The 27,583-nt window shown below is 61.6% G+C and overlaps 1 protein-coding gene and 1 non-coding gene across 2 annotated transcripts in view; both read right to left on the reverse strand.

Annotated features, from left to right (window-relative positions):
- Positions 1–8,589: 8,589 nt before the first annotated feature.
- The window catches only part of LOC133774701 (palmitoyltransferase ZDHHC11-like), a 44,984-nt gene continuing 25,990 nt past the window's right edge, over positions 8,590–27,583 (reverse strand). Inside the window, exons 9-13 of the mRNA XM_062212604.1 lie at positions 26,578–26,705; positions 18,737–18,765; positions 17,629–17,710; positions 10,336–10,411; positions 8,590–8,714 (exon numbers count right to left, since the gene is read on the reverse strand). Of these exons, the coding sequence (XP_062068588.1) occupies positions 8,590–8,714; positions 10,336–10,411; positions 17,629–17,710; positions 18,737–18,765; positions 26,578–26,705 (440 nt within the window). The remainder of the gene's footprint in view (positions 8,715–10,335; positions 10,412–17,628; positions 17,711–18,736; positions 18,766–26,577; positions 26,706–27,583) is intronic.
- Positions 19,267–19,373, reverse strand: LOC133774783 (U6 spliceosomal RNA). The gene has a single exon (XR_009868160.1). It is a non-coding gene; the product is annotated as a U6 spliceosomal RNA (small nuclear RNA).

The raw sequence follows: 27,583 nt of genomic DNA on the forward strand, positions 1-27,583 counted from the left end.
GCGCCTCCGCGACTCGCACGCGCGCGGCCCGGCCCCGCCCACCGACCGCGCCCCCGCCCCTGGGCCCGCCCCCTGCCGAGGCCCCGCCCCGGCCCCGGCCTCTCGCCGGCCGGCTCCGCGGGCCCGCCCCGCCCCGCCCCGCCGCGCCCCGCCAGGCCCCGCCCCGCAGGGGCGCGGGGCGCGGGGCGGCACCGCCTCTGCCCTATAAGGCCGGCGCGGCGGGCGGCGTGGGAACCCGCGACGGGGAGGCCGCGCGGGAGCCCGGCGAGAGGGGTGCGTTGAGGTCGCGTACGCGGAGGCTGGGCGCTCCCGGTGTGCGGGGCCCCGCGAGACGCGCGTGGAGGAAGCCGAGCACGGCCTCGGCCTCCGGGAGAGGGTGGAGGCGCGGGGACCACCGCGACGACCCCCGCCCGGGGCCAAAGGGGGCGGCGTCCCGCAGCTGCCCCCTCCCCGCCGAGTGCCCGTGGCTCCGGCTGCGCGCCCAGCCCGCGAAGGCTTCCTGAGGCCGGCAGTCGCAGCTGCTCCAGACGGTTCCGGGCTGGGCTCAGGGTAGCGCCCTTCCAGCTTTGCTGGTCTGTGAGGGAGGACGCCCTCCTCCCGCCCCACCAGCAGGGCAAAGGTCACAGGGGGAGGTGGGTGCTGGCATCCCACAGCCCACAGGCAAGGACGGCTTTGAGCCTTCTGGGGGGGGGGGTGCAGATTTGCACCCCATTGCCTGGCTTCCTCGGATTCCCTCCGGGGCCTGCTTCCACGCCAGACCGTCCACAGCCTCACTGCTGCCCGATTCTCCCAGAAAGTTCCGCAGCCAGAGGCCAGGCAGGTCCCAGGCATCGGCCAGCAGGCAGCGGTGAGGCTGCCCGGCCTCCCCGGGGCTCTGGTTCAGACCGAGGCTGGGCGCTGGCTGTGAAAACATCGCCCTGGCCCACACTCCTCTGCCCAGTCGAGTCTTCTGCCCATCTTCTAGAACCTGTACCCGCACTCCACGCACTCCACGCGTCGGCAACGCTGCAGCTGGTGGTGGCAGCCAGTTTCAGAAGCAGGAAAGTTCTGGATCCTTTGGGAAGGGGAGGAGCGGCTTGTCCCGGGCACTGGGGCGCCCTCAGCACCCTCACCCCCACCCTGAGCCGTGGCTGGCCTGGACACGCCTCTGCCCGGGAACCCACAGCTCAGGAAGGCGCCTGCTGGTTTCCTGGGAGTGACCTTTGTAGCACACGTGTGCCGCTCCCGACGCGGGCTGCCCGCAGAGCTGACCCGACACTCTCGTCTCCTCCTGGGAGCCCCAGCCAGGGCGCCTCCCTGCCCCTTCCTCTTCTGCAGGCCGGGGCTCTTCCCGCTGTGACTGTACCGCTCCAGCCGGCCTCCTCCCGCACAGACTCTGGCTGAATTCGTAGTCCAGCTGCTGGGTTTAGGGCCCGGTTGGTCAATTCTAGGGTCATCTCCCCAGCTCAGGACCCTTAACTCCATGACAGCCGCAAACTCTCTTCCCAAGTGTCCCATCCCGAGGTTCTCGGGGCACATGTCTGCCAGGGCAGTCATGAGCCCACTGCGCCCGCCCCCACACCCCCGACCCACCCAGCCTGGTTACCCGCACAGCCTCAGCGGCCATCCCAGCTGCCAGACCGGGCCGGGCCACGGCTCCCTGCAGCTCCCGCCTGGCCTTGCTGCCCTGTGCTGTGGAGCCGTGTGGGCCCGGGAGCCTGCATGGATGACGCCTGTCCTGTCACCCTGGGCCAGAACGTGCAGGCTGCTTGGGCACCGAGCTCCACAGCTGGCTGCCGACAGAGCACCTGGCTGCCCGGACGCCACACGAGGCCGGCTCCACACACTTGGAAGGCACAGTGTTTGTCCGTGGGCTAAGTTCTGTGCCTCTCGGGCGGGGAAGCCGATGGCCCGCGGGGTTTCTCCCAGAGGCCTGGTGTTTCGGAACAGCCCAGGCAGGAAAGGGGACTTGTAGCTGGGCTGTGCGGAAGCTGCTTGCCCTTCAGAGACACGGAGGCAGCGGCGGCTCAGCCCCGCTCTGCACTCTGCCCCCAGCTTTGTCCCGCCGGGGTGTGAGGCACTGCGGCCACAGAGGGCCTGGTGGGGGTCGGGATGCCTTGGACAGCTCCAGGCACAGGTGAGACAGCCCCAAATCCACCAGCAGACATGGGAGCAAGTGCAGGGCTGGGCACGCGCACAGGGTGGAGCCTGCAGCACTGGGACGTCCAGGGTGCCCCGGGCCACAGCCAAAGCTGCTTGCCATGTGGTACCAGAGTGGCCAACAGCGTCCTATCAGGAGCAGCGGGGCCTGAGCTCAGGGAGGGGAGGGGTTGCTGGGAACCGGAAGTCCAGCAGGGGCAGCAGCTGGAGGCCCCGGGAGCCATGCAGGACCTGCAGCCGAGGCCGGGGTCTCAGCGCTGGATCAGGGGCTCTCAGCCAGGGTGAGGTGGTGTCCTGGGTGCCTGCAGCTGGGCTCCCAGGGATCCTGACTGAGCGCTGGAGCTGCCGGTGTGCAGCCCACCACAGGCGAGCCCCCGTGCCCCGCGGGGCCTCAGGGCGGTCCTGGCAGCCAGCTGGCACTGGGGTACATGTCTGCTGGGATGGCTGACGCACACGCGTGTCTACATGCCCGTGCACGTGTGGGCCGTGACCAGCTCTGCTCTGAAGGACGGGTGGTCGCTGCCGCGGGCGAGGTTCAAGTGCAGGCCCCGCCCTCGCGCACCCTGCAGGGAGGGCGGGGACTGGGCTGCTGCTGGGAATGGGCTGAACCGGGGCAGAGCCCTGGGCGTGGTCTCAGCACGTGTTAGCCACGCCACGGCCACGCCACGGCCACTGGGGGAGAGAGGGGCACGCAGGAGCACCACGGCAGGGCAGTGTGGGGACAGCAGAGGGCGTGGACGGGAGCCTGGGGAGAGGACGGTGTTCCAGAGCTTGCCGCTGGGAAGGAGGCGGCGCTGGCGTCAGAACGCAGAGGACGCCCGCGGGACGGGGGCTGGGGACCCAGCCTGGCAGCCGCCACGGAGAGGAGGTCACAGCCTGTTCCAAGTGGACCAGAGGAGGACAGTCACACTGCGGTCATGTCCAGAGCCCAGGGTGCCTGGGCACGCGGAGCGGGAGGGAACTAGGGACAGCCTTCCTGTCCCCCTGGGCCCCCAAGGTGGGCAGCTCCACCCTGCTGGGAGCTGCCCTGGGCCTGCTCTAACCTGGATCCTGGGTGCAGTCGGAGCCACCCCTGTGGTCGTGGCCCTGAAGCCAGGGCAACGCAGGGCCAGGTCCGGAGGACTCGTGCTGCTCGGGCCCTGGACGCTGGGCTGCCCTGGTCCTTCCACCCTCGCCGTGGAGCTCTGCAGGGGTGGGTGGGAGGCGGTGGTCCAGGCCTCACGGCACAGTCAGGGCACCGCTGGCTCAGCCTCAGCCCAGGATGGTTCCAGAAAGGAGGGCCCCCAGGCTCCCTGGGGTTCAGTGGGTTGCTCATCTCACAGTCGACAGACGGGGCAGCCGGGTTCCCGTGTGGCCACACACTGATGGCACCTGCTGGGTTCCTGGGGTCTGTAGCAGGGACCCACTGATGGCTGTGCGTGAGTGAGCAGCCCCGCTGCAGCCCCAAGACTTGAGCAGTGCCTGGAAGACCAGGGAGGGCACTGGGTGTATATGCTGCAGACCTCAGGCCCAGACCGTGCACGTGTGCCCAGAAACCTGGACATCAGTTCCCCGCGTGGCTCTGTCCCGTCTGCACACGGTCCCCTCCCAGGTCCCGCTGGTGGGGGTCTCTTGGTGGTGAGCTCGGCTTTTATCTTTGTCAGTCGGGCACGTGGCACGGGCTGAAGAGTGACGCCCGGCCTCTGTGGCTCCCACCCCCAGCATCTGCCTGGCGCCTTCCCTGACCTGTGTGTGTCCTGCTAGGAGTGTGGCATCCTCGCTCGTGGTCGTCTCCTGGGCCCCAGCGAGCTCGTCCTCACGCCCCTCTGCCCTCCCCTCCATCAGCCGCACAGCCCTGCCGCATTCCCGTTCCAGTTTTGTAATGTCCGCAGCCTGTCTGATGCTTAACCAAAGCTTAGTTCTTACTTCCAAAACCTCTGCTCGGATCACCCACAAAACGTCCTCATGAGAAGGCCCTTGCTTGTTTCTGTGACTCCAGAGCACCTGTAAATACTTTACTTCGGGCCTGAAGTTCCTGGGGATCCAAGCTGATTTTCTCTTCTCTGTTTCTGCCATTTCCACTCACGATGGGGTTTTCTCGGTGAGCTCTACTGGGAGCTTATTCTGGTGGACTGAGAACTCTTAAAAATTAGGCTGCGGCGTGGTGGGGTCCCCCCAGCACCCCACGGCGTCTTGGAATCCTGCGTGCAGCTCCGGCTTTTGGCTCCTGGCCAGGCCTCAGGGGTCTCCCTGTCCTGCGCCAGTGCTTCCGGTATCCCCACGCCCCCCGCCCCGCGCCCCGCCACGCAGGGCTTCTCACTCGGACGCCAGAGGCAGGAGCCCCGCTTCTTTGCACAGCCGACTGCTGGTAGGAACGGCTCACCCCTGCCCCGACCTCAGGTCAGCCAGGCCGGACCCATGGCACCCGGCTCAACGCCTGCCTGGCGTTCTTGTGGCCACATCTCCTCACCAGCCCGTTCCCGAACCTGTCCTCTTGCCTGGGAGTCCGGGTGGGCAGCAGAGCGCCCAGCTGAGGCCTTCACTTGACAGTTCCCACAGGTGAGTGCGGGGCCCGCCTCGCGTGAGCACCGTGGGCTCGGCCGTCTCCACCATGAGGCCAGGGAAGCAGCGCTGGGTGCAGGATGGCGGTGCTTCCAGAACGCAGCAGTCCCTGGGGGCAGCGCCAGCCTGGTCAGCCGGGGAGAAGTGGAGAGGCAGGGACAGGAGCAGCCAAGGCTCCCGGCTACAGCGGACAGGAGGGCCCCAGCCTTGGGCTGGGAGGTGCAGGGTCAGCCCCGTTGCACATTGGCGCACTGAGCAGGGGCATGGGCGGGCGGGAGAGAGTCTGGTGGGAGGGCCGGCCTGCCTGGGGAGGTCACCTCAGTGCCTGTGTGTCTCAGAGGGCAGGAAGGATTGGGCCACCTTGTAGCACGCTCAGTTCTCAGTCGTATCCTGTGGTGGACATGGCCTCCTGATATCCCGTGGTGGGCACGGCCCCCGGCTGTCCTGTGGTGGGCATGGCCTCCTGATATCCTGTGGTGGGCACGGCCCCCAGCTGTCCCGTGGTGGGCACGGCCCCCAGCTGTCCCGTGGTGGGCATGGCCTCCTGATATCCCGTGGTGGGCACGGCCCCCAGCTGTCCTGTGGTGGGCACGGCCCCCGGCTGTCCTGTGGTGGGCACGGCCCCCGGCTGTCCTGTGGTGGGCACGGCCTCCTGATGTCCTGTGGTGGGCACGGCCCCCAGCTGTCCTGTGGTGGGCACGGCCCCCAGCTGTCCTGTGGTGGGCATGGCTCCCTGCTGTCCTGTGGTGGGCATGGCCCCTGGCTGTCCTGTTGTGGACACGGCCTCCTGATGTCCCGTGGTGGGCACGGCCCCCTGCTGTCCCGTGGTGGGCATGGCCTCCTGATGTCCCGTGGTGGGCACGGCCTCCTGATGTCCCGTGGTGGGCACGGCCCCCTGCTGTCCCGTGGTGGGCATGGCCTCCTGATGTCCCGTGGTGGGCACGGCCCCCAACTGTCCCGTGGTGGACACGGCCTCCTGATGTCCCGTGGTGGGCACGGCCCCCAGCTGTCCCGTGGTGGGCACGGCCCCCGGCTGTTCCGTGGTGGGCACGGCCCCCTGATGTCCCGTGGTGGGCACGGCCCCCAGCTGTCCCGTGGTGGGCACGGCCCCCAGCTGTCCCGTGGTGGGCACGGCCCCCGGCTGTCCCGTGGTGGACACGGCCCCCTGATGTTCCGTGGTGGGCACGGCCCCCGGCTGTCCTGTGGTGGGCACGGCCCCCGGCTGTCCTGTGGTGGGCACGGCCCCCGGCTGTCCTGTGGTGGGCACGGCACCCGGCTGTCCTGTGGTGGGCACGGCCCCCTGATGTCCCGTGGTGGGCACGGCACCCGGCTGTCCTGTGGTGGGCATGGCCTCCTGATGTCCCGTGGTGGGCACGGCCCCCGGCTGTCCCGTGGTGGACACGGCCTCCTGATGTCCCGTGGTGGGCACGGCCCCCGGCTGTCCCGTGGTGGACACGGCCTCCTGATGTCCCGTGGTGGGCACGGCCCCCGGCTGTCCCGTGGTGGACACGGCCTCCTGATGTCCCGTGGTGGGCACGGCCCCCGGCTGTCCCGTGGTGGGCACGGCCCCCGGCTGTCCCGTGGTGGACACGGCCTCCTGATGTCCCGTGGTGGGCACGGCCCCCGGCTGTCCCGTGGTGGACACGGCCTCCTGATGTCCCGTGGTGGGCACGGCCCCCGGCTGTCCTGTGGTGGGCACGGCCCCTGGCTGTCCTGTGGTGGGCACGGCCCCTGGCTGTCCTGTGGTGGGCACGGCCCCCGGCTGTCCCGTGGTGGGCAGGCACAGCTCCCAGCTGTCCCGCGGTGGGCAGGCACAGCTCCCGGCTGTCCCATGGTGGGCACAGTTTTTGTAGAAAGATCAGCTCCCCACCACATGTGGCAGGCTCAGCCCCTGTACCTCCCTGGCCACATGTGGCAGGCTCAGCTCCGTGGTACCTGCTCCCCTGCCAGGGGGATGGTGATGCTGACCACCCAGGACCGTGAGTGAGGGGACTCCTGGGACCACGCACTGTGCCGAGTGTTGCAGCAAGGGGCTTTCGGAGGCCAAGGCCTCGGGCAGGGCCTGTGAGCTGGTGGGGGGCTCTGGACGGAAGGGCGCAGCTGTGGGGGGCTCACCTCCTGCAAAGGAAGTCCAGGCTGAGCACGGCACCAGCCACGTGCGGAGACCTCAGCTCCTCCAGCCGGCGAGGTGTGGCTGCCTCTCGTGGACTCATCCACAGTCCCACACTGTCCTCCCCTGCTGAGCAAGGCTGGCCCCCGCCCCTGCCCCGAGCAAGCTGAGGGGTGAGTGTCGGCCGCCAGGCTCTGTCCTACTGTCCTGCTGTGGACCGTGCACAGGCGCGCACAAAACACTCGTGTGCATCTAGAAAGATGAGCAGTGAAGGCTCAGTGACAGCCCCGGGTGGGCCACAGAGCAGCGAGGGGGCAGCTCGTGTCCTCTCCCCTCGCCCACTGCGGGTGGGACCACAGAGCAGCACCAAACCCCTCCCCTTGGGCCCAGCAGGCTCCCCTCGCCCACTGCCCACTGTGGGTGAGGCCACAGAGCAGCGCTGTGTCTCCTCCCCTTGGGCCCAGCAGGCTTCCCTCACCCACTGCCCACTGTGGGTGGGGCCACAGAGCAGCGCCGTGTCTCCTCCCCTCGCCCACTGCCCACTACGGGTGAGGCCACAGAGCAGCGCCGTGTCTCCTCCCCTCGCCCACTGCCCACTACGGGTGAGGCCACAGAGCAGCGCTGTCTCCTCCCCTTGGGCCCAGCAGGCTCCCCTTGCCCACTGCCCACTGTGGTTTGAGGCCACAGAGCAGCGCCGTGTCCCCTCCCCTCGCCCATTCCCCACTGCGAGTGAAGCCACAGAGCAGCGAGGGGGCAGCACGTGTCCTCTCCCCTCGCCCACTGCGGGTGGGGCCACAGTGCAGCGCCAAGCCCCTCTCCTTGGGCCCAGCAGGCTCCCCTCGCCCACTGCCCACTGTGGGTGAGGCCACAGAGCAGTGCCGTGTCCCCTCCCCTTGGGCCCAGCAGGCTCCCCTCGCCCACTCTGCCGCCTCCTGCTTGTTCGGGAGCCCAGTGCCTGTGCGGTTTTTGCTCCATGTGATGATGCGCTGGCCGCTGCGCCGGCGGCCACCTCTGGCCGTGTGTCACTCATCTTAGCCTGGGTGGGACTCTGCCGATGGCCCCACGTGTGGCTACATGAGCCCATCACACCTCTTGTGACCCAGGAACGGAGCTGAGGGCCTCGGGCTGGCCGTGTGCCCTGGAGCGGCCATGCCGACGTGTTCCCCACGGGCTGTCTCCATGCAGGCACTTGCCTGAGGGGACGGCATCTCCGAGCTCTGGGCCGTGCCTGCGGCTCCTGCCGGGTGCAGACGCGCCCGCGGTGTGGGGGGCGGGGGGCACGCCTCACACGTCCGCCAGCTTCGCGTCTCCTCTCTCGTAAGTGCCCGTTCGACATCTGTTTTCTGATTGACCACACCTCAGATGCAGGCGCTTTCCTGATTCCGGGTTTAAGCTTTCGCTTACTGGCGTTTTTATAGCTAGTCTTTAATTTTGCATCCACTCCTTTGGGAGCACTGCCTTTAGGCTAACCCTCCCTTACAGGTCCTCGGATGCCCTGAGACTGCACTTGCTGTCCAGCGTTTGCGCTTTTTACGGCGACTAAAAGTCTGGCTTCTGTCGGCTCGCAGGAGTCAGTCTGCCCTGTGTCGCTGGACACTGAGAGCAGACTGTGTCCCAGGTGTCTGCCACCGTACTGTGCTGGGTCCAGGATGCACGTGGCCTCTCCGGGCCGCCCCGGGCCGCCCCGGGCCGTGCGAGCTGTGAGTTGTCGTCTTCTGACCCGGTCGGCAGCTCCTCACCACCTGTGCCCGCACCGCCTCCCCCGCTTGCCCGTTCTGAGACCCCGACTGCGTCAGACTTCAAGCCGGGCCCTCGGTCCCCTCCTCAGCTTGCATTTCTCCAGTTCTTGTGCCGATCCAATCCGCTCCGGGACTCTGTCCATCAAGCATTTTTAATTTCAGTGTTATCTGGTGCTCGTCCCAATCTATTGGAAATGTTAAAGGCGGAATTTGGTTCGCTTCCTCTGCTCCGAACTCCATTCCTCTCTGAGCTGAGCCCCCGTCCCTGTGGTCTTAGAGCCGCGTCCTCTGCCTGTCTTGCATGTCTGTCCCACTGCAGTGCCCGCCCGGTGCAGAGGGCACGGGGCCCCCACTCACTTCCCTACAGGAGCTGCTGGCTTCTCTGTAGCCTCATTTGCAAGGAGCCTTGAAGGCTTAGGGTGAGGTCAGTTCCTCCCCGTGCGTGTCCAGTGCAGAACCACGCTGTGGCAGACGCCCGGGGACTGTGGTCACCACCTGGCACTGAGCCAGGCCCAGCTGGGACAGCCCTGGCCACTCTGGGGTGCAGGCGTGCGTCGGCTCAGCCCTGCACTGAGGTCCAGCCACCAAACGCAGCACTGCATCGGGGCAGCCGTCAGGAGCCCACTGTGGACTTCACACGGCAGCTGTGTCCCCAGCTCGGGCTTCTCTCCCCACCTCTCCTAAGTTGAGTTCCCAGGTTCGCAGCGTCTTCAGGGCAGAGCCAGCTGCAGAGCCACCGGATCCCTCCCTGTACCGCTCTGCCTGAGGCTCTGGCCTGACAATTCCTTGCCTTGGCCATTCCTGGATGCTATAAGAATACTGGAGTACACATGGACATACACACACACACGGTGCTCATCTGCTCCCCGAGGGCTGGTGGCCCCAGTCTCACTTGCCCGTACTGGAAGGGCAAGGTGGGGGACCCCCTCTGGCTCTCGGTGCGGCCAGTGCCGGGCGTGGCAGTCCCCACTGCCCTCTGGGCATCCTCCAATCCTCCAGCCAGCGCACACAGGGCAAGAGCTTCTCTCCTAAAAATGCCATCGCTGCTGGAAGTCCTGGGATCAGTACACTCGGGACAACTGATTCTCAGCAAACACCCTGAGTACAGCCGGAGGCAGTGCGCGCCGAGCCGACCACCAGAGGCCCACTTCTCCCCGCCCAGCTGCAAGGCTGTAGGTGGACACGGGCCTCAGCGTAGGGTCCCCTGCCGATGAATCCAGAGACAGTGTGTGGACTCTCCCCTGCTGATTTGAAAATATTTACAGGGCCAGAGCTGTGGTGTAGCAGGTTAAGCCGCCATCTGCAGTGCCAGTATCCCTTATGGGCACAGGTTCCAGTCCCGGCTGCTCCATTTCTGATCCAGCTCTCTGCTATGGCCTGGGAAAGCAGCAGAAGATGGCCCAAGTGCTTGGGCCCCTGCACCCACGTGGGAGATATGGAATAAGTTCCTGGCTCCTGGCTTCGACCTGGCCCAGTCCTGGTCATTGTGGTCAACCAGGGAGTGAACCAGCAGATGGAATACCTCTGTGTGTGTGTGTGTGTATGTGTCCCCCTTTCTGTAATTCTTTCAAATAAATAAATCTTAGAAAACATGAGCCCAGCTCCGCCCATTGCGGCCATCTGGGGAGTGAGCCAGCAGATGAAGACCTCTCTCTCTCTCTGCCTCTCTGTAACTCTGCCTTTCAAATAAATAATCTTTTTTTAAAAAGGAAAGAAAATATTTAGCTCTCTAAACAATAAATATTCAGTTCTCTACCAAATCAGGCTTGGGCGGATCCTGGCATGACCAAAGGACAGAACACGCACCTGAAGCCAGCCCTTCCTTCTCAGCGCGGCCTTCCGCGGTGGGCCGTCCTGGGTCTTGCTCGTCGTGGTCTGGGGCCTACAGAGAGAGAAGCGGTAAGGAACGTGAGGGCCGGGGCTGCCATCACGGTGAGTGGGCAGGGGCGTGTCCGTTCCCTCACCACGTCCTGCACACGCGTCACAGTGCAGACGGTGATGGGACCGCCATGGCCACAGGAGACGCCTTCTGTACCTGCACCTGCAGAGCCAGGGCGTGAGCTGCACAAGATGGGACAGCCCTCGGGACTCACCCGGGGACGCAGCCGGTGCCAGGGGAGGGACAGGGCTCCTGGCAGGGTAATCAGTCGGGGAAACGTAGGCTGGGTGGCCAGGCGATTGCCCGCTGCTAAAAATCTCCCGAGTGTGTAGGCAGCAACAGGGTGTGTGCCTCCATGCGACAGCTGTGGGAGCTGTTGGTGCGAGCAGGGAATCTAATCTTGGCAGGGGTGGGGCAGTGGCAGGACACCTGAAGGTATTGTGAATAGAACACAAACTTGAAATAAAAATCAAAACATGGGGAAGCAAGGCAAGGGCTCTGGGTCAGACCCGGGAGGATGCAGGCGGCAGCTGTGTTGCAGAAGGAGGGGTGCACGCCCGTGAAGATGCAGGGGCGCTGAGCAGTGACCGGGTCTGACACAGTGGACCCTGAATGGGCCAGGGGCCGGGGCGCCGTCCGCGAGGCGACAGGAGGCGGGCTGGCGTCTGCTGCTCAGCACACACTGCAGCTAGCAGGCGGCGGCGGCTGCAGGCCAGCGCGGCACCTCCGTGCATGACGCCATCAAAGTCCACCTGCGTGCTAAGCTGTGTGGATTTTAACTTTTTATAGCAGAGCTGTATATATGTTATGGCAGTGACAGAATATACTCTTATCTACAAGTTTTATGCATTCATGACATCTAACATTTTCTTAATTTTTTTATTTTTATACTCTGGTTTGTCTGGTAAGCCTTTTTAAGTTGTTATAAATCTCCTCCCAAAACCCCCAATCTGCAAATAAGTGAACCCACAGAGCTCACACCTCTGCTGTTCAGGGCTGCGCTGGTGCAACTGTGGCACCAAGCAGACACCTGTGACCAGGTGTGCACAGGGAGACGCGTCTGCCCTTCCTGGGTGAGCACACCCAGGGCAGCGGGCCGTGTGCACAGGGAGACGCGTCTGCCCTTCCTAGGTGAGCCGTGTGCACGGGCCAGGCAGCGGGCCGTGTGCACAGGGAGACGCGTCTGCCCTTCCTAGGTGAGCACACCCAGGGCAGCGGGCCGTGTGCACAGGGAGACACGTCTGCCCTTCCTGGGTGAGCGGTGTGCACGGGCCAGGCAGCGGGCCGTGTGCACAGGGAGACGCGTCTGCCCTTCCTAGGTGAGCACACCCAGGGCAGCGGGCCGTGTGCACAGGGAGACGCGTCTGCCCTTCCTGGGTGAGCGGTGTGCACGGGCCAGGCAGCGGGCCGTGTGCACAGGGAGACGCGTCTGCCCTTCCTAGGTGAGCACACCCAGGGCAGCGGGCCGTGTGCACAGGGAGACGCGTCTGCCCTTCCTAGGTGAGCACACCCAGGGCAGCGGGCCGTGTGCACAGGGAGACGTGTCTGCCCTTCCTAGGTGAGCACACCCAGGGCAGCGGGCCGTGTGCACAGGGAGACACGTCTGCCCTTCCTGGGTGAGCGGTGTGCACGGGCCAGGCAGCGGGCCGCTCCCAGGAGCAGCGAGGGCCCTGTCCCTCCAGAGCCAGGGGCTGCGCGTGTCGGCTGCACTGGGCACCCTGGGGGCTGACACCCACTGCAGATGGGACCAGCAGGCGTTTCCCCAGCTGTGGCTGGGCCTTCGAGGATCCTTGTCAGGCCCACACTGACCACAGAGGTCCCAGAGGGGGAATGTTTGGAAATGTCACAAGTGAAGGGTGCTAACCCTCCCCAAGTGAAAACCCACACTGCCGGTGGGGTGGGACAGCTCCTGCAAGCAGCACCCAGTCCCCAGTCCCAGCATGCAAAGCAGCAAGCAAGCCTGGCCGCTCCCAGAAGGGAAGGCCTGGAGAAACCCCCTGAGCGAGCTCACACAGCCGAACGTCCCAAACGTGCACCCGTGGACGGGGGCCACGAGAGGAATCAAACGAGTCAGGAACACGAGACACAGACAGAAACGAAAAGGGGCCACACAGGAACCCTGGATCTGCTCAGCCCCGTAACCAGCACAGCGCTCCCCGGAGGAGCCGCACAGACGCCACCAGGCAGGAGGAGGGGCCAGGCACCACGCAGACCACTGAGGACACCCAGCAGCCCCTGGGGTCACCTCCAACACACTGACACGCGCCTGGCAGGGGCGGGGAGGAAGAACGGGGAAGGGGTGTAAAACCATTCACAGAAGAATGGCTGAGCCTCTCAGACACAACGGATCTCACAAACACCATGACTCCCCCCTCCCCCGTGTGAGGACGAGGTGACCACACACAGGACAGCCACCGACTCCCCCCTCCCCTGTGTGAGGACGAGGTGACCACACACACACAGGACAGCCCCCTCCCCAATGTGAGGACGAGGTGAGCCCACACACACAGGACAGCCACCCACACCCCCCTCCCCCATGTGAGGACGAGGTGAGCCCACACAGGACAGCCACCGACTCCCCCCTCCCCTGTGTGAGGACGAGGTGAGCCCACACAGGACAGCCACCAACTCCCCCCTCCCCCGTGTGAGGATGAGGTGACCACACACACAGGACAGCCACCGACTCCCCCCTCCCCTGTGTGAGGACGAGGTGAGCCCACACACACAGGACAGCCCCCTCCACCGTGTGAGGACGAGGTGAGCCCACACACACAGGACAGCCACCCACACCCCCCTCCCCCATGTGAGGACGAGGTGAGCCCACACAGGACAGCCACCGACTCCCCCCTCCCCTGTGTGAGGACGAGGTGAGCCCACACAGGACAGCCACCAACTCCCCCCTCCCCTGTGTGAGGACGAGGTGACCACACACACACAGGACAGCCCCCTCCACCGTGTGAGGACGAGGTGAGCCCACACACACAGGACAGCCACCGACTCCCCCCTCCCCCGTGTGAGGACGAGGTGAGCCCACACAGGACAGCCACCGACTCCCCCCTCCACCGTGTGAGGACGAGGTGACCACACACACAGGACAGCCACCGACTCCCCCCTCCCCCGTGTGAGGACGAGGTGAGCCCACACAGGACAGCCACCGACTCCCCTCTCCCCTGTGTGAGGACGAGGTGACCACACACACACAGGACAGCCACCGACTCCCCCCTCCCCTGTGTGAGGACGAGGTGACCACACACACACAGGACAGCCACCGACTCCCCTCTCCCCTGTGTGAGGACAAGGTGACCACACACACACAGGACAGCCACCGACTCCCCTCTCCCCTGTGTGAGGACGAGGTGACCACACACACACAGGACAGCCACCAACTCCCCCCTCCCCTGTGTGAGGACGAGGTGAGCCCACACAGGACAGCCACCAACTCCCCTCTCCCCTGTGTGAGGACGAGGTGACCACACACACACAGGACAGCCACCAACTCCCCTCTCCCCTGTGTGAAGACGAGGTGAGCCCACACACACACAGGACAGCCACCGACTCCCCCCTCCCCCGTGTGAGGACGAGGTGAGCCCACACAGGACAGCCACCGACTCCCCTCTCCCCTGTGTGAGGACGAGGTGACCACACACACAGGACAGCCACCCATGCCCCCCTCCCCTGTGTGAGGACGAGGTGAGCCCACACACACAGGACAGCCCCCTCCCCCGTGTGAGGACAAGGTGAGCCCACACAGGACAGCCACCGACTCCCCTCTCCCCTGTGTGAGGACGAGGTGAGCCCACACACACAGGACAGCCCCCTCCCCCGTGTGAGGACGAGGTGACCACACACACACAGGACAGCCACCGACTCCCCCCTCCCCCGTGTGAGGATGAGGTGACCACACACACAGGACAGCCACCGACTCCCCCCTCCCCCGTGTGAGGATGAGGTGACCACACACACACAGGACAGCCACCGACTCCCCCCTCCCCCGTGTGAGGATGAGGTGACCACACACACAGGACAGCCACCGACTCCCCTCTCCCCCGTGTGAGGATGAGGTGAGCCCACACAGGACAGCCACCGACTCCCCCCTCCCCCGTGTGAAGACGAGGTGACCACACACACACAGGACAGCCACCGACTCCCCCCTCCCCCGTGTGAGGATGAGGTGACCACACACACACAGGACAGCCACCGACTCCCCCCTCCCCCGTGTGAGGATGAGGTGACCACACACACAGGACAGCCACCGACTCCCCTCTCCCCCGTGTGAGGACGAGGTGAGCCCACACAGGACAGCCACCGACTCCCCCCTCCCCTGTGTGAGGACGAGGTGACCACACACACACAGGACAGCCCCCTCCCCCGTGTGAGGACGAGGTGACCACACACACACAGGACAGCCACCGACTCCCCCCTCCCCCGTGTGAGGATGAGGTGACCACACACACAGGACAGCCACCGACTCCCCCCTCCCCCGTGTGAGGATGAGGTGAGCCCACACACACAGGACAGCCCCCTCCCCCGTGTGAGGACAAGGTGAGCTCACACAGGACAGCCACCGACTCCCCTCTCCCCCGTGTGAGGATGAGGTGACCACACACACAGGACAGCCACCGACTCCCCCCTCCCCCGTGTGAGGATGAGGTGAGCCCACACACACAGGACAGCCCCCTCCCCCGTGTGAGGACAAGGTGAGCTCACACAGGACAGCCACCGACTCCCCCCTCCCCCGTGTGAAGACGAGGTGACCACACACACACAGGACAGCCCCCTCCCCCGTGTGAGGACGAGGTGACCACACACACACAGGACAGCCACCAACTCCCCCCTCCCCCATGTGAGGACGAGGTGAGCCCACACGGAGTCACTGGTGCTCAGACACTCCCATGGGAATCACCCAGGACACATTAGTCAGCTGTCAGGACCTGGGTGATGGGAGGATTTTTTTAAAAAAAGATTTATCTATCTATTTATTTGAAAGGCACAATGCTGAGAGAGAAGGAGAGCGAGGTCTTCCATCCACTGTTCACTCCCCAGATGGCTGCAACGGCGGGAGCGGAGCTGATCTGAAGCCAGGAGCCAGGAGCCTCCCTGGGTGCAGGGCAGTCGCCTCAGGGAAGGCTGGGGGAGGGTTCCAGGTCACGGGGAGGACGAGGGACGAGGGCTGGGCGGGACTGGACGGCTGAGCCTGCACAGGGGACCCTCAGCTGTCCCCACACAGCCTCTTCCACCCGCGGGAAGCAAGGAGTCTCTGGTGTCAGGACACCAACACGTCACAGAGGCAGCCCGCGGGGCCAAGACAGGAAGTTGGACTGCGCCGCGATGCAGAGCCCTTCCTGGGAGAGAGGGACCAGGCCCAGGGGACCCTGCACACAGGGACAATACCACCTGGCCCAGGCCCAGGCCCAGGGGAGACCCTGCACATACAGCGGGAGATGGGTGACCAACGTTTGGAACGCGTCCCAGTGCCCGTCCGCAGCAGGAAGGACTGAAACACTGCACACTCCTGCTGTCCGGCCTGTTGGAGAGCACACCCATCGGGTGACTTGTCTTCCCAGAGAGGAGAAGGAGATCTGACAACTACACCCAGAGGGAGACGGGCGGCGCCGCGGTGCGCTTGCTGCGCTGGCATTGGTCAGAGCAGCGCTTCAGGCCCCACGGCTCTGCTTCAAATCCAGCTCCCTGCTAACGCGCCTGGTACAGGCCTGGGTGGGGTTCCCAGCTCCTGGCCCCTGGCTCCAACCTTGCCCACGCCTGGCTGTTGTCATGTGGGGAATGAGGCAGCAGATGCAGGATCCTCCCCCCGCCCCGCCCCCGTCTCTACCTCTCTCTCTGTTGCTCTGCCTTTAAGTAAATCCTCAAACAACTGTAACACTGAGCAAACTTATCAGCCAGGCATTCACAGGTGGACGACTGGAGGACGAGCCCTCATCCCTAGGCAAGGGTGTGACTCCGGGCGGGGCAGCAGCTCCCCCCTCCGCCCGCGCCTCCTCCTCCTGGGAGCAGACTAGAGCCGGGTTCACAGCTCCTCCCACAACACCCTCCCCACCTCCCTCTCCCAGAGGCAGCATCCACCCCCTTCCTTAGGAAGAAAGGGGCTGAGCCTGAGTTACAGAGCCAGCACTGCCTCCACGCGGCCCGACCAGGCCCTCTGACACCAGAAGCCAGGCACACCTCACGGTGCCAGTCCCTCCCAGCTGCTGCGCTGGCCCCAGGGCGGGAGCCCCGCGTGGGGCTGGGGTGTCAGAGCGGCAGGGTCACCCACAGGTGATGAAGCCTGTGCTTAGGCAATGGTCACAGGCTGGGTCAGGGGCCCAGGCTGGCCATCGTTAGCAGGTTGTAGTAACCCTGGCTGCTCTGGCCAGCGGAGGGTTGGGCTTTCCTGGCCGTGGACAGGAATCGCCTACGTGGAGTCCCAGACAGCTGGTGTCCTGTCCCAAGCACCAGCGCCTCCCAGCACAGCTGGGACCCCAGGTGCCTGGTCCACCGGCACAGCACACACCTGGGCACACTCACGCACACCTTCACCCGTGTGCTTCCTGCTTGTGAACATCTCAGACGTGAGGAAGCTCAGGAGCGCACAGCGCCCACCACAGGCCCAGCACGGAGCCCCCCTTCCTGTGCACCCCGTGCTGCCGGGGGCTCGCCGCACAGAGCCGCACAGGGCGCTGCCGTCTCAGCCACACCGCTGTGCCCTCGGCCTGCTCCTGCACACATCCAGGCCCCACGCGCTGTCTGTCACGTCTCAGTTCTGCGCCCACTTCTGTGGCCGAGAGCGGCATCGTGGGTGGTGCTGCTGCTCCCGCCCCAGTGGGCTTGCCGAGATTCCGGGCCCAGTCTGGTGGCTGTGCAACAGAGCTTTGGTATTAGGTCCTGAGGATGTAGCCCCCGTGCGTGGGGCCAGTGCCCGCGTGAGAACTGGCGTGGCACCTGACCACAGTCTGTGCTCTGCTGCATGGATGCCACCAACCAGCCAGTGCTGTGCCCCTGGCTCCCCAGCCCCTAAACTAAGATCAGTGTTGGTTCTTCAGCTGTCCAGGGCTGGTATTTTTGTTACAAAAGCCTGACCGGGCTGGAACACCTGCAGACTTGCAACGGATCAAAGAGCCAACTCAGAACACTGTCAAAAACTCCATTTGGGAGAGAAAGGAACTTCGAACCAGGACTGGCCAGTGGCCTTGCCCTGGATAAAGGGACGAGCAGGTGTGGCTCACCTTCAGGCACGAGGAACTCTCTGTGCTGCTGCTGGAAGTGGAGCTCCAGGAGATCGGTGGCTGCAGCGGCCTGGGCGTGGATCTGCGTGGTGGGGAGGGAGAGGGGAACGTGCGTGGGCACAGAGGCCGCTGAAGGCTGCAGAGCTGGGGGGGGGGGGGCTCCTGTGCTTTCCCTCCCATCTGCAGGTCCTGGACGACACAGCACAGGCATCTGGGCTGAGGCCCACCTGGAGAAGCCCTGGATGCTGGGTGCGGGGCAGGTGTGGAGGGCTGCCTCCCCCGACGGCACAGAACCCACTCATGCCACGGAGGGGCGCTGTTAAACTCAGGTGCGTGTTCCATCTGCTCTGGCCAACTTGCCTCCCTGCCTCCCAGTGATCCCCCACCACAGGTGAACAGGCCACAGGAAACACCCCCAAACAGCTACCACTGGAAAGAGATACTTGACACAAGTCCTCCGTCCTGAATCTGCCCAGGTCTAACCGCACCCCACGGGCACACAGCGGCAGTCGCCTGCTCCAGGTGGGCCCTGCTCTCTAAAGCCAAGGCTCTGGCCCCTCCAACAGGCACAGCCCAGAGCACAGGGCTGGACTCCGCCCTGCAGAGGGCCCGTCTGGCCAACTGGACCCATCAATAGCATATTGTGGTTTCTCTCCTAGCCAAACAATGCTCACGATGTGCACTTTATGGGGTGGTGTGGCCCAGTGGTGAAGACGCCAGCATCCCACACCGGAGGGCCTGGCTTCCAGTCTCGCTCCCTGCACACCCTGGGAGCCAGAGGAGAGGCTCAGCTACTTGGGTCCTTGCCACTCCCGTGGGAGGCTCAGATTCAGGCTTTGGGCCCTGGCTTGGGCCTGGGGAAGCCCTCGGTGTTGTGAGATTTGGGGCCTGAACCAGGAGAGAGCAGCTTTTTCAGTTGAGAGTCATTCTGCCTCTCTCAAGTTAATACAATTCCTTCAGATGTGTACAAGACTATCAAAGTATATGTAGCGCACAGAAATGTTCAAAGGGAGTAGGGATACTTTCTGCTGTGTCACCTAATCCCCTCCCAGCGGAGTGCCTTCCCAACGTCACTGCACCAGGAGAGATCGGCAGTGTCACAACTCACCCACGGAACGTGGTCCTGGGGCCGTCAGGCTGGGGAGTGAAGGGAAATTGCAAAATGAGTAAAGTTGTTGTCACACAAAACTCAAGTCCACCGTTGGTCAGCTTTGAGTAAAGGGACCTCAGCGGCGCGGCCCCAGGTAAGGGTCCCGCAGGGCAGGGCAACCCCTCCCACACTGTTCTGTGTGCACCTGCGGGTCTCTGTGTGAGACCCTGCGAGGGGGCTTGCTGCAGTACACGGTGCTGCCACGGTACACCTTCTGTGGCACACGTGGACCCCAGTGTGAGGGCATCAGAAGGCGGGGACATGAAGGAGGAGCCCCTCTAGGCGACCCCGAGAGTTCCCCCACCCCCTCCAGCACACAGGAACAGCCAGTGTCTCCCACGAAGCAGAAACGGCCTCCCGGACACTGAGCCTGTTGGAGGCTCCAGGCTACAGGCTGTGAGAAACATTTCTGTGATGATCGGCCAGCAATGTTACCTTGTCAGTGAAGTCCAAGGAGATGGGTAGGTTCTGAGGTTTTGTTTTTGTTTTTAAATACGGAACGCTTCACGAATTTGCATGCCATCCTTGCGCAGGGGCCATGCTAATCTACTCTGTATCAGTCCAGTTCTAGTATTTGTGCTGCCGAAGCGAGCATGGTTCTGAGGTTTTTAAGAAGCTGCCCTAGTGCCGGATTCTTTTTTTTTTTTTTTAATTTTTTAATTTTATTTTTTTTTGACAGGCAGAGTGGATAGTGAGAGAGAGAGACAGAGAGAAAGGTCTTCCTTTTTGCCTTTGGTTCACCCTCCAATGGCCGCTGTGGCCGGCGCATCTCACTGACCCAAAGCCAGGAGCCAGGTGCTTATCCTGGTCTCCCATGTGGGTGCAGGGCCCAAGCACTTGGGCCATCCTCCACTGCCTTCCCGGGCCATGGCACCAGATTCTATCCCGGTTGCCCCTCTTCCAGGCCAGCTCTCTGCTATGGCCCGGGAAGGCAGTGGAGGATGGCCCAAGTCCTTGGACCCTGCACCCACGTGAGAGACCTGGAGGAAGCTCCTGGCTCCTGGCTTCGGATCAGCGAGATGCGCCGGCCGCAGTGGCCACTGGAGGGTGAACCAACGGCAAAAAGGAAGACCTTTCTCTCTGTCTCTCTCGCACTATCCCCTCTGCCTGTCAAAAAAAAAAAAAGCTGCCCTAGCGCTGTGTCAGCGCTGTCCTCACACAGTCCCACTGAGCTCCCCCCAGAAAAGAGGGGACTTCCCAGGCTTCCGTCCTCTCTAGCACACACGGGTGGGCTCCTTGCCTTGGCTTTTCTTTTTCCTAAGATTTATTTGTGTATTTGAAAGCCAGAGTTACAGAGAGAGAGAGAGAGGGAGAGACAGAGATCCTCCACCTGCTGTCTCACTGCCCAGATAGCCACAAAAGCCAGCCAGGGCTGGGCTGGGCTGGGCCAGGCTGGAGCCAGGAATCCAGACCTTCTAGGTCTCCCACGTGGGTGCAGAGGCCCGAGCACTTGGAACATCTTCCGGTGCTTTCCCAGGCCATCAGCAGGGAGGTGGATCAGAAGTGGAGCAGCCAGGACTTGCAGCCAGCGTAATCTGTTACGTCAGCCAACCCCGCCCGTGGCCTTTCTGATGGGTATGGGTACGCAGTGGAGTCCAACTGCGGCTTTAATTTGCATTCCCCTGATGTCAGACGGATGCTGAGCACTCTACCCTGTGCGTATCTGCCACCCACACCACCTTGGTGAGGGGTCTGTTCAGGTCCTTAGTTCTTTTTCCTTACTGCTGAGTGTTGGAAGTCCTTTCAATACTCTGGATATAAGTATATGATCTGCAAATGTTTACTCTAGTCTGTATCATATTTTTATTTTTAAGATTTATTTATTTAGGGCTGGCGCCCTGGCTCAACAGGCTAATCCTCCACCTTGCGGCGCCAGCACACCGGGTTCTAGTCCTGGTCGGGGCGCCGGATTCTGTCCCGGTTGCCCCTCTTCCAGGCCAGCTCTCTGCTGTGGCCAGGAAGTGCAGTGGAGGATGGCCCAAGTCCTTGGGCCCTGCACCCACATGGGAGACCAGGATAAGTACCTGGCTCCTGGCTTCAGATCAGCGCGGTGTGCCGGCCGCGGCAGCCATTGGAGGGTGAACCAACGGCAAAAAGGAAGACCTTTCTCTCTGTCTCTCTCTCTCTCACTGTCCACTCTGCCTGTCAAAAAAAAATAATATAAAAAAAAGATTTATTTATTTAAAGGCAGAGTTAGAGAGAGAGACAGAAAGAGAGAGATCTTTCATTTGCTGGTTCACTCCCCAGATGGCTGCACTGGCCAGCTCTGGGCCAGATCAAAGCCAGGAGCTTCTTCCGGGTCTCCCACGTGGGTGCAGGGGCCCGAGCACCTGGGCCATCTTCCGTTGCTTCCGCAGGCCACACCAGGGAGCTGTCCTGACACTGCAGGTGGTGCTTCACCCATGACGCCAGACACTGGTCCTGCGTTTTTACTGTCTGAATAGCAGCCATTGAAGAGGGAATGTTTCCCATTTTGACCAAGTGCAATTACTCATTTCTTCTTCAATATGAAGTATTTGGTGTCATGGCAAAGAAGACAGCACCAGCCCCCAGGTAACAGAGATAGTGCTGTTTCCCACGGTGACAGTTTCTCTTCAGCTGATCTTGGGTTAAGTCTTCCACTGAGGTCTTCTTAGTATATGGTTATCCAAGCACATGACATCACGTAGGAACATGATCTGCCCCTCCCCTGACCACAGTCCCTCACCGACCGGCCAGAAGGGAGAAGGTTTGTTTCTGGAATGTCTGTTCTTTTTTTCTTAATTTTTTTTTGAAGATTTATTTACTTACTTGAAAGGCAGAGTTACAGAGAGGCAGAGGCAGAGGCAGAGAGAGAGAGAGAGAGAGAGAGAGAGAGAGAGAGAGAGAGAGGTCTTCCACCTGCTGGTTCACTCCCCAGATGGCAGCAGTGGCCAGAGCTGTGCTGACTAGAAGACAGGAGCCAGGAGCCTCTCCTGGGTCTCCCACAGGGGTGCAGTTCCACTGCTTTCCCAGGCCATAGCAGAGCTGGATGGGAAATGGAGTAGCTGGAACTCCAACCAGCACCCATATGGTTGGTGGCACTGCAGGCTGTGGCTTTACCCACCACGCCACAGCACTGGCCCCTGGAATGTCCATGGTGTTCTGTTGACCTACTGTCTACACTTAGGCCAGTATTCCACTGCCTTAATTGCAGGAGTTTATGATAAACTGCGAGGTCAATTTATTCTATTTTCAAAATTATTTTGGCTATTATCTGCCTCTGAATTTCCATATATGTTTGGGATCAGCTTGTTGATTTCCCTCCCCTCGCCTTTTTTTTTTTTTTAAGATTTATTTATTTGAAAGGCAGAGTTACAGAGAGACAGAGGCAGAAGCAGAGAGAGAGAGAGAGAGAGAGGGCCTCCATCTGCTGGTTTGCTCCCCAAGCAGCCACAACGGCTGAAGCTGGGCCAATCTGAAGCCAGGAGCCAGGAGCCAGGAGCTTCTTCTGGATCTCCCACATGGGTACGGGGGTCCAAGCACATGGGCCATCCTCTGCTGTGTCCCCAGGCCATCAGCAGGGAGCTGGATGGGAAGTGGAGCAGTCAGGACTTGAACCAGTGCCCATATGGGATGCCGGCGCTACAGGCCAGGGTGTTAACCTGCTGCACCACAGTGCCAGCCCCTGTTGATTTCCTTTTAGGAAAAGAACCAGCTGGGAATTGAATAGGGAGTGCTAAGCCTGCAGACAGATTTTGGGGACTTTTCTCCGCGGCAACACCGGGGCTCCTGGTCCGTCCACCTTGCGTCCTTGCCATCACAGTGCCATCACAGTGTGCTTAGTGTCTCCCAGTGGCTGTGTAGCTTTCAATGTACAACCTGAGCACCTGTTTGCTGAGTTACTTCTGACGCCACTGTGAATGTTTTCTCTGCCATTTTTGGAATCCTCGCTGCTAGCATACAGCTACAGAACACAGCCTTGCTCATGGGCGTTGTACCCTCGGCTGTGCTGAGCTGGCCTCTTCCTACCAGTCTGTCGCCATGGCTTTCGGATCACGCTTCTCTCACGGAAAGGCAGTGGGGCTTCCGGTCTGCTGGCCCGTGCCCCCGTCTTCCCTCCAGCCCGAGGACAAAGCTCCGCTCCTGCTGAGACGAGAGTCAGTGTGCTTCTGCTGCTTCCCAGACGACGGAGCTTTCCAGTCAAAGTCGACGTGCTGCACCGAGAATCTTCTGAGGACGGACAGCGTCCTGGACTGTTGTCCTGCTTCTCTTATTATCTGTGTTGACTGATCCCAGAGCCAACGCCACACCTGCATGCCTGGGGTGACTCTCACTGATCCACGTGGCAGCCACAGGATCAGGGCTCAGAGCAGTGCTGGCCAGGACTGTCCCAGCAAAGCAGAACACGTGCACAGGGTCTCCCTGTTTGTAAACACAGCAAGGAAAGCACCTGTGGCCTCTGGGCACCTCAGTGAGGTCTGGGCTTGGACAGACGGGCTGACGGGGTTTCCACAACGTGGTAGCAACTCACTGAACACGAGGAGACACTGAAGGCCGTGCCTCCACTGTCCCTCGCACTGAGGTGGTGCCGCCCCTTCCTGGGTCTCAGGGACTGCAGGGGGCTTTCCCGGGAGCCCTACAGGAGAGCCCCTCCCACATAGAAGCGCAGTCCCCGCAGCCCACCAGGAACCCACAGGTGGCTGATCCTGGAGCAGGTGCGGAGAGCAGCGGCTCCTAACATCAGCCCTGCGTGCTGCCTGTCCTGTGAAGACACGTGCATACACGTGTGTGACACACGCAGACACAGATGGCGGAACCCCCCGCCACACATGCATCCACATGCAAATACACACATGGACAGATGGTGCAACACACACACAGAGATAACAACACACAGAGATCCAGAAGTTCTAACACACCCCAGACACAAATAACATGTAACCCACATAGATGGACACAGAAGGTTTATCCCCTCCCATACACACTTACACATGGGAGACACACAGAGATGGTGTCATACCCACACATGGCACTCATGGCACAGCACACACTTCACACACAAATGCACACACGTTACAACACACCACAGAGCTCATCTCTCTCTCGCACACATAACCAAGGAGAGTTACATACACAGACCACATGCACACAAGCAGCACACAGTTTGTGCCAATCTGTGTTCTACAGTTTTCCCTGACCTTTCATCATAAACATCCCAACTCCCAGGAAAGCTGCAAGGAGCCAGCAGAACCCCACACCCTCTGCACCTGGGCTCTGCTCACTCTCCCCACGCTGATGGACTCATGGTGCCTCTGCGCCCAGTAGCACAGGACACCACAGGTCCTGAACACATAATGAGGAGGCGTGGCACACACGTGGGCCCAGGAAGAGAGGCAGACTCAACCTGAAATGTGGTTCCCACGGATACCCTGCACCTCTGCACCCTGAGCCGAGCCATCGGGTGCAGACGACTGCTTCTACTCTCTTGGCTATCTGGCCATCGCGCCACGGCTGAGACGTTTCAGAGTTCCATAGATTGCTTCAGTTTAAATAACACAATGTTTTTTTGTTTTTTTTGTTTTTTTGTTTTTTTTTTGACAGGCAGAGTGGACAGTGAGAGAGACAGAGAGAAAGGTCTTCCTTTTGCCATTGGTTCACCCCCCAATGGCCGCCGCGGTAGTGCGCTGCAGCCGGCGCACCGCGCTGTTCCGATGGCAGGAGCCAGGTGCTTCTCCTGGTCTCCCATGGGGTGCAGGGCCCAAGCACTTGGGCCATCCTCCACTGCCTTCCCGGGCCACAGCAGAGAGCTGGACAGGAAGAGGGGCAACCGGGACAGGATCGGTGCCCCGACCGGGACTAGAACCCGGTGTGCCGGCGCTGCAAGGCGGAGGATTAGCCTAGTGAGCCGCGGCGCCGGCTAATAACACAATGTTTTAAAGATTTATTTATTTATTTGAAAGTCAGATTTACACACAGAGAGGAGAGAGGGAGGGAGGGAGGGAGGGAAGGAGGGAGAGAGGGAGAGAGGGAAAGGGGTGTCTTCCAGCTGCTGGTTCACTCCCCAATTGGCCACAATGGCCAGAGCTGTGCTGATCTGAAGCCAGGAGCCAGGAGCTTCTTCTGGGTCTCCCACATGGGTGCAGGGGCCCAAGCACTTGGGCCATCTTCTACTGCTGTCCCAGACCATAGCAGGGAGCGGGATCAGAAGTGGAGCAGCTGGAACTCGAACCGATGCCCATATGGGATGCTGGCACTGTAGGCGGCAGCTTTACCCACTACACCACAGTGCCAGCCCCTAAATAACACAATTTGGGGGCAGCTTTGTGGCACAGCAGGTTAAGCCTCTGCCTGTGACACCAGCTTCTCTATGAGCACTGGTTTCAGTCCCAGCTGCTCCACTTCCAATCCAGCTCCCTACTAACGCCCCCGGGAAAGCAGCAGAGGGTGGTCCGAGTGCTGGGGTCCCTGCACCCACGTGGGAGACACGAATGGCCAGCCTCCTGGCTTTGGTCTGGCCCAGCCCTAGCTGTCGTGGCTGCTTGGGAATGAGCCGGCAGTTAGAAGACCTCTCACTCCCTCTCCTAACTCTGACTTTCAAATAATAAATAAATCTTTCTGTACTGCACACACATATAGAAACACATATAAACACAGACACATAAACACAGATAGAAACACAGAAACACACACAGAAACACACATACACGGCTGGTGCTACGGCTCACTAGGCTAATCCTCTGCCTTGCGGCGCCAGCACACCGGGTTCTAGTCCCGGTTGGGGTGCCAGTTCTGTCCTGGTTGCCCTTCTTCCTGTCCAGCTCTCTGCTGTGGCCCAGGAGTGCAGTGGAGGATGGCCCAAGTGCTTGGGCCCTGCACCCCATGGGAGACCAGGATAAGCATCTGGCTCCTGGCTTCGGATCATCATGGTGCGCCAGCTGCAACAGCCATTGGGGGGTGAACCAATGGAAAAGGAAGACCTTTCTCTCTGTCTCTCTCTCTTACTGTCCACTCTGCCTGTCAAAACAAAAAAAGAAACACACATACACACATATAAACACACACATATAGAAACACACACATACAAACTTGGATACACAGATACAGAACCGTACATATATAGAACTACACATAGAAACAGATATATAGAAACAGATGCACACATAAACACACACATAAACATGGAGACATAAAGAAGCACACATACACACATAAACACACAGCTAAACACACATATAGAAACACACATACAAACACACATAAACATACACATAAACACACATATAAACATAGATGCACACATATAGAACCATACATATATAGAAACAGATACACACATAAATACCTATAGAAACATACACAGAAACACACATACAGAAACACACACACAAACACAGACATCTAGAAACACACATACACACATCTAGAAACACCTATATAGAAACACATACATCTAGAAACATACATATACACATAGAGAAACACACACACATCTAGAAACACACACAAACCCACACACATAGAAACACACACATCTAGAGATACACAACGCACAAATATAGAAACACACACACATAGAAACACACACACATAGAAACACTTGCACACACATGGAAATACACACATATACATGGAAACACACATCTAGAAACACACACACAGAAACGCATGCACACACAGAAACACACACGCATAGCCACACAGACACTGTGCTGTCCCTCCCCTTTGTGTCCTACTCCTGTTTGGGTGGTGTCCCTGCGCTCCCCATCAATATTCCCAGAACTTTCCTGCTCGGGTTCGGGGCCCCTTGGGCGCCCCGGGCCCAGCCACAGCACACTTACCCTGATCAGGGAGGACAGCTTGGGGCCCCTGGTGGCCGGGGAGTGCTGGCCTGGGGTCTTGGGAGGCAGCCGGAACTCCTTGCGCCGCACACTGCTGAGATGGGACGGGGAAGGAAAGCACACGTGAGCTGCGGGGAGGGAGCTCCCAGGGCCCCGCAGGCCAGCACGACCGCGGCACCCACTTCGCAGAAGCTCAGAGAACAGCAGCCCCCGAGGCCGGCCAGGAGCCCGGGCTCCCTGTGCGGTGTGGCTGGTGCAGCTCCAGACCTTCTCAAGGGCGGGGCGCCACACAGCCCCACACAGGACCACACGGGACCACCATGAACACAGCAGATCCCTCTACCGACAAAGTGACACGTCTCAGAGCCCAGACAGAGCATTCCCAAGGGACGGGAATTCCTGTGGCTGCTCCAGGGAGCCGAGAGAGGATGATCCAATGTCTACCAATCGTGTGCCCCTGTGCCCAAGTACAGGGAATGCTGGCGGGGAGGTAAGAGTTGGGGCTCCTCCCCGGGAGGGGAACGCTGGGCTGCTGAAGCTGGGGGCCCCTCTGAGCTGCCGAGAGCCCAGCCCAGCATGCCCGGCTGTGCCTGGCGGACACCGAGGCAGTGAGTGTGCACCCTAGCAGCAAAGGAAAAGCAATGTGAGTCACGGGGGTGCAGGTGGACGCGGGGGTGCAGGTGGACATGGGGTGCAGGTGGACACATGGGGTGCAGGTGGACATGGGGTATAGGTGGACACAATGCATGGGGGTGCAGGTGGACATGGGGGTGCAGGTGGGCATGGGGGTATAGGTGGACACGACACATGGGGGTGCAGGTGGACGCGGGGGTGCAGGTGGACATGGGGTGCAGGTGGACACATGGGGTGCAGGTGGACATGGGGGTATAGGTGGACACGACACATGGGGGTGCAGGTGGACGCGGGGGTGCAGGTGGACATGGGGTGCAGGTGGACACATGGGGTGCAGGTGGACATGGGGGTATAGGTGGACACGACACATGGG

Source organism: Lepus europaeus, chromosome 15 (genome assembly GCF_033115175.1).
Source record: "Lepus europaeus isolate LE1 chromosome 15, mLepTim1.pri, whole genome shotgun sequence".
Lineage (NCBI taxonomy): Eukaryota > Metazoa > Chordata > Mammalia > Lagomorpha > Leporidae > Lepus > Lepus europaeus.